The sequence below is a fragment of the Athene noctua genome, chromosome 17, assembly GCF_965140245.1.
Source record: "Athene noctua chromosome 17, bAthNoc1.hap1.1, whole genome shotgun sequence".
In the NCBI taxonomy this organism is placed as follows: domain Eukaryota; kingdom Metazoa; phylum Chordata; class Aves; order Strigiformes; family Strigidae; genus Athene; species Athene noctua.
In genome coordinates this window covers 1451026-1462381 of record NC_134053.1, presented here as the reverse complement: position 1 = coordinate 1462381, position 11356 = coordinate 1451026, and the positions used below count along the sequence as shown (strand labels likewise).

Below are 11356 nucleotides of genomic sequence, written 5' to 3'. Positions count from 1 at the left end.
GCTGCGTAACTACCCATGTTTTGGGAAACAACAATCCTTTGGTCTAGGTACAATTAAACCACCAAATACAGTTACTTGTGAAATAATGATGTTTTGCCTTTAAGAAATATAATTTATTGGATGATTTCTACCAGTCTGCTTTGGTAGGAAGCTAACTAGCTAACTAACTAGCTGGATTAAAAAAAGTAACAGAAGTCTTTTGTCTTAGGTTTTCAAGTCCCACGTCAAGCGGTGAAGCGAAGCCTGAGAAACCTGCTGAAACTAGAAACGACCCCATCAATGAAATGCAAGAAAATCAGAAGGTAAGAAAATGGCACCAGCTGATGTGGTCTCCAGCTGGGTTTGTGTTTAGAAGGCAGAGAGCGCTGTCCTGCGTGCCTTTACCAATCAGTGACCAGAGGGTGGGTATGGAGAATATTAAGAGTGACCTAATCTAGTGGGTTTTCTCGTGTAAATCTGTCTTTAGCTGATAAGCTATAGGAGTATCATGTCTGTTGAGTATTTAAAAGTTAAATACACGTGCCGTTAAATGCATGCAGTGGTACAGAGTGAAAAGTCTTTTCTAGGCAATTTTAAAGGGACTTTTAACACGTGAAAACCAATCGTGAATGGACTGTGGCTGCCGTGGTTTTGTGCAGTGATTATCCTTTATTTTTTCTAAGCATAGTATTAGTGTAGTAGATTTCTATACATCTAAGTCACAACTTCTTGTTAAATACGTGCTGTATATTTCTTGGGAATCTCCTAGATAACATTTACCTTAGAAGTCTTGACATGAGTTGCTGTAAAAGCTGTTAGGCTGGCTTTGTTTCTACGCCACACTTTGGTGTTGCAAAACATAACTTCTGTGCTGACACTTCTTGGTATTGGTGACTTAATGTAGTTTTAAAGGTATTTCTTGTGAGTTCTTATGGCTGTGCTTTTCCTGTCTAGGTTTAAGAGAGGAATATATGGTAAGGAAACTAGTAGGTAGGCAGAAAATTTCTGTGGTTTAATATAATTTTAAAGAAGATCAATTTGTTTTAAAAAGGAAATATTTCATTAATGGAAGTGGTGTTTTCAGAGTCTGACAATAAAATAGGGTTAAAAAAATTCCTTTGAATTCTTAGAAGAATATAGATCAGATTTAAAAATCTGTATTTATAGATGTTGTTAGTGTTGTTTTTTTATGTTCTACAGCGCTTTTTTTTAGAGAGAAATTTAAGTCAATTCCAAGCTGTAAATGTAAATTTAAAAAAAAAATGGAACTCTTGTAGGACTGGGGAGTATTCTTTGACTCTATTTATTTGCATGCTGTGCTTTTTCAATTTACATTATTAAAAATAACAGCTTTCAAGATGCTAGCTGTATTTCCTGCAAGTAGGTAATAGTAAAAAATTGGCACTAAGTATTAATTCCTGTTTTCTTTTTTGCTTCAGCTCAGCCTTAACATTCTTTTCAGTTGAGCAGCTCCAGCTGTGATATTTACTCAGATCTTCATGTTCCTTGCAGTTACTGACCATATAACTAGTTAGTGAACAACTAGATGTGAAAAGACAGTTTTGACAAAATATGGTCTATTTGGTGGTGTCCCCCAGGAGTTCGGACTTGCTCTGAAGGTGCCTACATCCCCGTGGTGCTGCTCTATGCTTTGCTTTTGAACTCGAATTTCTGGAGGGCTTGCAACATAAATTGCCCATAAGTGTTCCTGTGGTAGCTGGGGTTATGAACCTTCTACAGTTTTATTTTTGCACGTGTTGCTCTCTCTGGAGTATGATGTGGGTATAAATTCAGACTAAAATGTCTTGTGAAATCTGAGCTCGGGAGCACAGAGTCATGCATATCTCCTGTATCAACACTTCATACATTTTTCCTTTTTTGTATAAAAACTAAAAAATCAAGTTATGAGATAATTGTGTTATAGTCAAGATTCAGGAGCCAGAGCTGCACGTTTGTTTAGCTTACCTTGGTCTCCGTGGATTTCGTGTTCAGAGAACATGGATGTGTTTAACTTGTGCAGGCTGTGTCGCACAGAGTAGCACAAGCAAGTTTTAAAATAAACTTTATTGCACGTCTTCTAAATAAACCATCCTAACCGTTGGATTTTCTTGTTCTAGAGTAAAGAGATCAAGCTTACACACGGCACAGACTTCACTGAAGCACATGCTGCTGGGAACCCTTGGAAACCCTGTCAGATTTTAAAAATGACAAATAAACCTGATCAGGTAGAGAGGAAAGAAAGCTTCCTTGGAGACGGTCCCCATTTTTCTCAGCAAAGTGAAAATTCAGTCTCATTCACAAGCAGCTTGGAAAAAAAATTAAAACCAACCACACTGATGGAAAAGACCTACATGAAAACTGTCCGAGCCACCATGTTTGACCATAATGTTCAGAGGCACAACGTTGCTGCTGATCAGCTGGGAAGTGACTCTGCACCGAGAGTGAGTAACGAGCCCGAGGCGAAGCGCGAGGCGGTGACCTCGGGGCACAGCCGACAGCCGTGGATGGGAGGAGTGGAGGAAACCACTAGCATAAAGAGGGAGTATCACAAGCCATCTGATTCATCAAAACATATGGCAGATGCAGCAAAAAGTGGAAAACCGGCTTGTTCAAGTGAAGACAAGAAGGTGACTCCGGGAATTCTCTTAGAAAAATCTTTGGTTGAGAAGAGTGAAAAAAACACTCCTAAAAATGCAGAAGACTCTCTAATTTACCAAAGAATAGAGCCAAGATATGAAATCTTTCAGACGTGTGGTGAAAGGGCTCTTAGCGAAGCCATTACAATGGCTCCTGAAAAAAAGGCCATGACACTCAGAAGTAGAAAATCATCTGTGAAAGAGAATAAAAACGATGAGGATGTCCTACGCGCTGCTCAGTCGGCTAGGGCGAATAATAAAACTCTCTACCTGAAAGAAGGTAACGTTTCAGAAGTGAGAGACACAAAAGTTTTTACAAGCAAGTCTGCGGTGAGAGAACCTAATGACTTTTTCTTCAGTGAATGCACTTCACCTGAACAGAAAAAAGACTCTGATAGAACTGACACCGATCCAATATTAATAGCTGAGAAAATACCTTATTCTACAAACAAAGGGAAATGTTTGGGAGTGAATGAAAAAGTAGACAAACTACTTTCTGAAATTAAAAATGATAAGAGTGAAGTCTCTTCCATGGATAAAACACAGAGGTCTAACATGATGAAATGCTCCTCCGAGAAGAGGAGTTTTAGGCCAGGTGGGACAGACAGCTATGAGTTCAGAGCCAACTTTGATCGTGAAGTTATTTCAACAAGCGTAAATAAACACGGGGCCCAGTCTTCTTCAGTGCTTTCCAGTGGGCAATTTTGTAAATCTTCCAGCGGCCACCATGCTGACACGAAAGTACTAACCATTAACAAAGAGGAATCTAGGGCCTTTGGTTTGAGGAAAAGTCTGGACTTCAATTGGAAAGAACAAGACTTCAGCTTAGATAGTTCAGCTCATGAAAACAGCGAAAAAATCAGAGTAATAGATCCAGAAGAAAAAGTCAGGAGAACCAGAAGTAGCGTTTCTGACTTGAAGATTTCGGAAAGGTGGAGGAGGAGGACCTTGCCTCGGGATTCTACCAAGACAGAAGAAGTCATCACTCCTGAAAACAGCAAAAGGCTGAGTCGGACAGATTCACTGCAATTGGATGAAGGTTCAGTCAAAAAGAGAAGCAAAAAAAGCAAAGAAGGGATGGAAGGGAATGAGGCAAACCAAACTGTTCTTGGCAGTCCCGAGGGTTACTTGAAAAACCAGAGTTCTACCTTTGAGCCAAAGGCAACTTATTTTGCAGTGACTTATCAGATTCCTGGTAACAAAAAAGAGAAAAGCTTTGTTGATGCTGCCGGTGCAAGTCAGACTAATACAATTTCTAGCTCAAGTGAGGGCGCGACAATTAATCTGGACCCTGTTTTTCCTGGAAGGTCCAAACCTTTATTGCAGCAACTAAATAAAAATTTGACGAGTGCAAATTGTAGAGAAGACTCATGGGAAGTGCATAACAACAAGGATTGGGTCAAAGAAGAAGACAAAGATGATATTTTTTCCAAAAACGTCGCATTTGGTAATTTTCATGTATCTAGGAGAGGAAACCAGCAGCATCACGAAAGAGGTCTGGATCATCCTACAGAAAAAATAATAGATGTTGATGCTTTCCTGCTAAAACAGGATCTGGAAAATACAGCTCAAACTGATCTCAGAAGTAGCAGAAGAAAAGCCTCCTCTTACCATGAACTCAGATCCCCGCTGCATTTTGCACAGTTACATAAAGACAGTGAATTAGTCCCCCAGAAAAGGAGTGAAAATAATTATGATGTATCTGAAAGGAAGGTTGAGGGTGGTTTCAGATCCCAGATTCTTGATGTTGATGCGATTATGGCAGACTATAAAGAAAAATCAATGAAGGCCAGTAACGTTCAGGACAGGCTCTCTGAAGATCACAGTTCCTTTCAGAGGGAGAAATCAAAGAACAAAAGAAATGTGTCAGATAGGACAACTTCTTACAGCTGGAAAGAGTGGAAGGGATCAGATCATTATTCTGTTAATAACAAACAAGGTGACTATGCAGAAGAGTACCACAAGCCAGAGAAATTAATTCTAAATGAAAAGAGCAAAGAGAAACTGGAATCATGTAACTTTGAATTTGATAAACAAAAGTCCAAAGATAGAAAGTTCAGCCCTCCTTACTGGGGAAATCCTAGCAGCTTCTTTTCAGATAAGTTTGTAAATTCACATAATTCACCCGTGGAGTTCACGAGGAAGAAAACTTTCATCATTGATGAGGACGAAGAAGTGAACTTAACTTCCAGGAATCAAAGTCCCAAATTTGTAATTGATAAGGTACAGTCGATAAATGCAGTTGCTACGGACCAAAGGTGGGAAGTTAATTTTGCTTCCAAGTTGTCCTTAAAGGCAGATGATGGCCTCTTACAGAAGAAGTTGGTCACAAAAGAGCAGTTCTTGGAGGTGTCTCCAGAAGGAGATCGGAGCAGCAATGCAGCAAGGAGCTCTGTAACGAGGAGCAAGGACAACGCAAATAAGACGACGCGCGAGAGCGACTATTCCAATGGGAAGATTAAAACTGAGTGCAAGAACTACACGTCTGGGTTAGGAAGTGCACCCCCGGATTTGAGACGATCCTATTCAGAAAAGAGCTGCCAAGGAAAAGACAATCTACCCCTTATGCAAGAAGTAAGGGGGAGGAGGGATCTGCACCGATGCAGGCAGAGCTTCCCCTTGGAAAGTGCCGATACTGGGTGGAAACACAAGATGTCATCCCAGTTGGAGTCATTCTTCCAGGAGGATAAAAAGGTATTACCAAATGGTGTCCTAGTGTTTCCTGTACCTAAAATTGAAAGCGAGGAGCAGCTTTTATTATGCCTCTGTTCTGCTTCTCAGCACTAGCTGGGACTTTGCAGCACGTGAGCAGATACATACTTCTCAAATTTCCCTTTGGGTTGTGTTTTCTGGAGGAATTTGTGTTGTACCAGATGAGTAGATTTTTGTTTCACGTGTGTAAATATTTATTGATGTTTCCATGGAGAGCTTGAAAAAACTTTAAAACGTGCATATTATTTTATTAATGCTATGAACTGAGGATGTTATATTGCTAACGCAGCATTTTTATAATTATTTGAAAAGAAGTCGCTTGGGTTTAATTTATAAGTTGTCAACAGTGATCTTTTTGGAGTTCCTTTGCTGTGGGTTGTTTGTTTTTTTTTTTTCTGAAGGAAGCACATATCTTTTTACTGGGTGAAAGGCCTTCATTTGTATGTGGAAGTTCACTGCTGATAGTGCTTTGGTGAAACACTCGTGATTCCCTGAACACGGGAATGCATTGATGCATCACCAGTCGGAAGCTGATGGTTATTAATGTTCTTCCATTTTGGGTTTTAAGATACAAACTTCCTCTAGTGTTGGGTTGTGTTTTTTTTCAAAAGGGCATTTTTTACACGTAGGTGTATGCATGTATATGTAACAACATACATAACTGTATTTTAACAGGCTTCTAGGAAAGAGTGGACCAAGCAGAGTTCAGACAAAACAGATGGAACAGAATTTCCACTGGTTTCCACTCAGAGAAGCCGCCACAGTTTCTATAAGGACAGAAGGGCAGACAACGGGCCGGTACGTTATTGTGGAGGAGGATCTTGGGCAGGGGCTGGGGGAGAGGTACAGGCGATGCACCGGGCTTACTCCATTCAGCTATTTTTGCACGTAGCTGTGAAAGAAAGTCTGTGTCTTCCTAGCAGGAGGAGCAGATGCACTTGCTGTGGAGTTTAGCTGGCAGAGAACGCTTCTCCCTGAGGTTCCACCACACTGCTCTGTGCCAAGTCTTCGAACACAGAGCGTTAACCATGCAGCTTGTTCACTTTCTGAGCAAAGAATTTTCATCCTGAAAACTTAAGATGGGTCTGGATCGTTATGCTTTTTGTTTGCTTCTCAGCTTAGATAATGAAAACTGGTTTGATTCCAGAAAACTTTTTCTGGACAATTGTGCAGACAAATAGAACCATGTCATAGCCTGAAAAATGATGGGTTGAATTTTCTTTCTGTAGGCAACACACAGAGAACTATTTAAGTTATGAAGAATCACAGCTGACATTTTTGGTAGTCTGATTTGTCTCTAATAAGCATACTTTTGGGGTAAATTCCCACTTTTTGGGTGATATTCTCTGAAGTTGCAGAAGGATGTTCTGTCTTCAGCCTACAGATTGTGTTGGGAAATAGTATCCTCTGTCCAGATGTTGTTCTGAAATACAAAGCTAAGATCTGGGTTTTCTGAAGGTTACAAAGTAAATGAAATATCAACATTTTCCGTGGAAAATAAACGGGTTAAAAAACACATCAGCAGCAGAGAGTTATAAGAGAGACATTGCTGCTGCTGCTAAAATCCTTCCTTACTGGAAGAACTTGTTTGAAACCACTGCAAGTGCTGTGGGTTGTTTTGGGTTTGATTTTTTTTTTTTTTTTTTTTTTTTTTTTAAACCTTATGCACTGGAATAATACTGTGGTCATTTCAGACCTTACTCTTCTATAACTTTACACATCCGTATTTGCAGTTTTTGAAAATCTGGATGTCCCACAGCTTTTCACAACTCTTCCACTTGTATGGAAAAGGGGTGGCTGGAAGATGTTACCATGCTGTCCCAAGGTCAAACCTCATCTGTCTGCTAGCACACTCGTGTGGTGACTGAATGTATTGCCCTCTGCAGAGACCCGGGTTTGTACTTACTCATACTGTTATTTACAGCCCTTTCATTGAGAATAGACAAGAAGGTAAAAAAGGGAAGGAACTGAGCTCTTTTTTTTTCTTCTAGTGAAGAAAAAGAAACCACCCAAACCCATACGGATTTTGTAAACAATTTTCCTAACGGGAGTTTCGGAAGCAGGGCTCATGCTGTTCCGCTCTAGTCTTAAAACTTGACAGAAGGTATCCAAGGGCTGTGATATCCCCTCGTCTTTCCCGTGGTCTTCAGGCTGAATGTTCATCCTGGGGAGAGTTTGGGTTATTTACAGAATTGACAATCATAATTTAATCCCTAAAAGTTGTTACATGCCATCGGTTTAGTGCAGATCTGTAAAGGTGTCGTTGACAGGGTAGAATATGTGGGAGAAAAGTGCTGTCAGAATAGTGCTGGGATAATTGAACTGTTCAGGTACCGTACTCTGATAAATCTGACTGTTGTTCTCCAACTTGGTCATTAAGTGTGAGGTTACTCAGAATCACCCTTTGACTTCATCAAGTACAGCCTGGGACAGGAAAGGAAGGCTGTCAGCCCTGCTGAAAGAGAAAACTCCCCTGTCCAGCATCCTCTGGAATTCATTAGGACCCAAGTGCTCTGCTCCTTTGTCTGGCTGTGAAAAGCCTGGTGGCGGGGTGCTGCTTGTTCCGCAGTGCCACGGTAGCAGCAAGGGCAGTCTGGCCTTCACGCGTGTAAATCGTGAGCGAGCAGGTACAGAGAAGCAATTTTTACGTGCGTTCGGGAGGAGACTCACCACACTTTCATGTTTTCCAAAGCCCCACGTAAATATTGCAGAAGATGGTGTAAAACCGAACCGTTTCTTCAGGCACCAGGGTTAATACCTTCGTTTTCATTCGGAGAAAAAATCAAAAAGACTTTCGCTGTGCTGTCGCTGCTCTCACCCGTGCGTTTCAACACTTCCCTCTGGTGGAGAGCTGCGTTGTAGCTGGGTTTGAGTTCGAGGGATGCCAAGAGGTGGAGAGAGATCCAGAGGATCCCGGTTAAGTGACATAACTTCCTCTGAATTTGAATGTGGTCTGTGTTTTGCTTTGCACACCTTCTGAAAGAGGATCAGAAGGGAACAAAAGTGCCGCTGTTTTGTTTGAACAGTTTCTAGTCTGTCTGTTTAGTTGGGAAACCGCTCACTTTTTCTTGGGGCGTAGTGGCAAAAAAAATGCTACAGCACATCTCAGTGGTCACTCAAGATATCGTTATCTTTCTAACGAGACTGCAGGGCTCAAAGTGACAAGCTGCTACTTTTATTGTAGAATAAAAGATTCACTTTCATTCACATTCACTACCAAAGGGTGTAATGAGCTGTCCTGTAGTCGTTGATATTTGACAAACCAGCGTCACTGAGTATGCATTTGTTGCGTTATCTCTCATCTGCCTGTGATGATAAACTACTGCTTGGATGAAATTTTGCCGTACAGCTGATGGATGGGATTTGTACAGACGAAAACGGTTCTAAATAGAAGCAAGGTGCAATAGTATAATTTTACTTCTGGAGAAGTGGTTTCTTTGTGATTATATTCTAGGGAATCTACTTCCAATGAGGTTATTTTTTCAAAACTTTATGTAGGAATTCTTTGAAATCAAACCATTGAAATATACAATTGATGATATGGGATGGGTTGTTGACATTTCAAAGGTTGATACTCTTGGATCTAACGCTCATCTAGGTCGTGTTTTTTAGCTATTTTGAGTTTGTATTGCTTTATAAAGCTTTATTCTGTTTTTAAGATTCCAACATTGTTGCTAGACTATCTCCGTCTGTTTTTACTACGGCTGGTACTTTTCACTGTATGTCTTTGACAAAGAAAATCTTCAGTGTTTTATTACGAGGCTGGTAAAGCAGCACAGCGTTCAAAGGAGTGATGTTCCTGCTGGAAAGGGAAGGTGTTCTGCACTGACAGCAGTAGCTTCCTGACCTCACCACCTTTGGAGATTGTGGTGAATTAATGGCTGTGAACGTACCATACCACCAGCTGTTTATATGCTGGAGTCTGGGGAAGAACTGGGCTACAACATCTCTATGTACTTAAAAAAATAAATAAATCACGTGTTCTACAACCTGGAAAGATGGTTTCTCTCCCCATGAATTATAAAAATATTACGGTTTGGAACTGCCCCCTTATTTCTTTGGGCTGTTCCAGAACAGAGGATAATCGAAGTCTGAATTTTAATGGGATGGTCTTGAAGACTATGGAGGTGTCATGGCTTAAAACTGTCAAACTGAGAAGGTCTTTGAAGTCGGACAGATTTCTTAAAGGATATGTTTCTCTGAGGTCAGTAGCATTATACATTTCCTGTACCAGAGAACACGTCACGATCTGCTGAACTGTTGCTGCCTTGGTGTAGTTGGATGTTTTAGTGGTCTCGTGGCTGCCTTTTGCTGAGGTGTTCGCTTGTGGGTCGGGGCCGTGTCCGTGTCCATGTCCCTGGGTCGGGGCCGTGTCCGTGTCCGTGTCCCTGGGTCGGGGCCGGAGGGGGGCTTCTGCTCTCTGGGGTGCATGAGTGCCAAAGATACAGGTGAACAGCAAGGCAAATCCTTCTAATTTATGATTTCTGTGTTATGATTTTGGCCTTTCTGTCTATTTTTTTTTAGGGGTTAGAATACATTTATGATTGTAAGCTTTGTCGTTAGTATTTTTTAACAACTGTGTTATAAATATTACTGCTAATTGTAGCTTAGTACTTAAACATTCTATTCCAACATAAGATATTTTTCCTTTCCATTCTCACTCTGAGACAGCCTGATTCTAGTGAAGAAGGAGGTAGTTTCAGATGGAAGGCCTTCACCTAGTAGAGGATTAAAGAATAGAATTTATGTGAATAGATAATTTCCTGTTTGCTTTGCTAGAGCTAACAGTATCGAGGAGACAAAACTTTTCCCTGCCCAGTTAAGAATTTACTCCTTCATGAAGTCACATACTCTGTGTGTCGTGCTTTGGCCCTGCCCGCATCACAATATAGCTATAAAAATAAAGTTGGTTTTATGTTTGCTCCGGCCAACTGGGATTTTAACTCTCAGAATTATCCACAGATCTCTCTGAGTGTCCAGCAGGCAGCGAGCTCATCTGCATGGCTTAGTGCCCCAGGCTGTCACAGGGGTCTTTTCCCTGTGAGCCCCTGGTGTGACTACCTGTAAAATAAAACGCTCCCTGGTTCTGCAGCCTGTTGCAGACCTCGGGGCGATAAGCACTTTGTGCTCCTGAGAAGGCGCCGTAACCACAACGTGCTGCGGAAACCCCCTCAGTTTCAGAAGAGGATTTCAAGTGCTGTCTGTCACCAATCGCAATGATTCCATCACAGCCGGCAACAGGTCTTTAATTCTCTGACGTTCAGTCACAAACCTCAATTCCTGATTGAGTCATCAAGACTTGATAAGTCTTTATGAGTTAAAAACTGAGGAATGTGCAATGGGCTCATCTCCCAGGTAGAAGCAGCTGTGTCTGCGGAAGGGACTGAGCCTCCCTCTGCAAGCAGAGCAGCTGGAACGCAACTGGGGTTTATAACCAAAACTGCTGCTTTGGGTAGCCAAACCAGAGCACTCTGGTACTAGAACTGGTGTAGGCACGAATTATTTTGAAGCCTCTGGTTATGCGCTTCATTTATTTTATATTAAACTTTGGGGGTTTTTGTCCTTTGGTGAGGAAAATCTGGTATCCCTACAAAGATGCACGTATTTGTGATGTGTGGGTGGGAAAGGATTTGTTTAAGAAAATCATGAGCTGACTCTTAAAAATATTTTGGAAATTAACTGCAAGGGAGAGAAGATAAATATTTTCTAAACATGTGCAGAGGAATTTACAGTTTGGCTTGTCACAGTTGACCAGTTGTTTCCAGTTGTGCCCACGACAGGTCTCTCTCCTGCCCACCCCAAAGCAAGCCCCCTCATCTTCTGATCGTAGAAAGCCTGGAATATTGCAGCTTCACTCCTTTCCAGATGGAAGCAGATGCGCTGAACAAGCCATCGCGTGTCAATTGTTCTGTTCATAGCCTAAAAACTGAGTCAACCTGGACGGAAATCAAAAGAATTTGTCAGCTCTGCAAGATCTTACAGGTGGCCACTGGAAAAGCAGGGTGTGTGGGGGGGTATTTTTCTTCAAC

The 11356-nt window shown here is 41.4% G+C and overlaps 1 protein-coding gene across 4 annotated transcripts in view; it reads left to right on the top strand.

Annotated features, from left to right (window-relative positions):
- KIAA1671 (KIAA1671 ortholog) overlaps positions 1-11356 on the top strand; it is an 87137-nt gene that overhangs the window by 25684 nt on the left and 50097 nt on the right. For all 4 annotated transcript variants that reach the window (XM_074920927.1, XM_074920926.1, XM_074920924.1 and 1 more), the window contains exons 4-6: positions 209-302; positions 2097-5309; positions 6003-6125. In XM_074920927.1, coding sequence (XP_074777028.1) covers positions 209-302; positions 2097-5309; positions 6003-6125 — 3430 coding nt within the window. The remainder of the gene's footprint in view (positions 1-208; positions 303-2096; positions 5310-6002; positions 6126-11356) is intronic.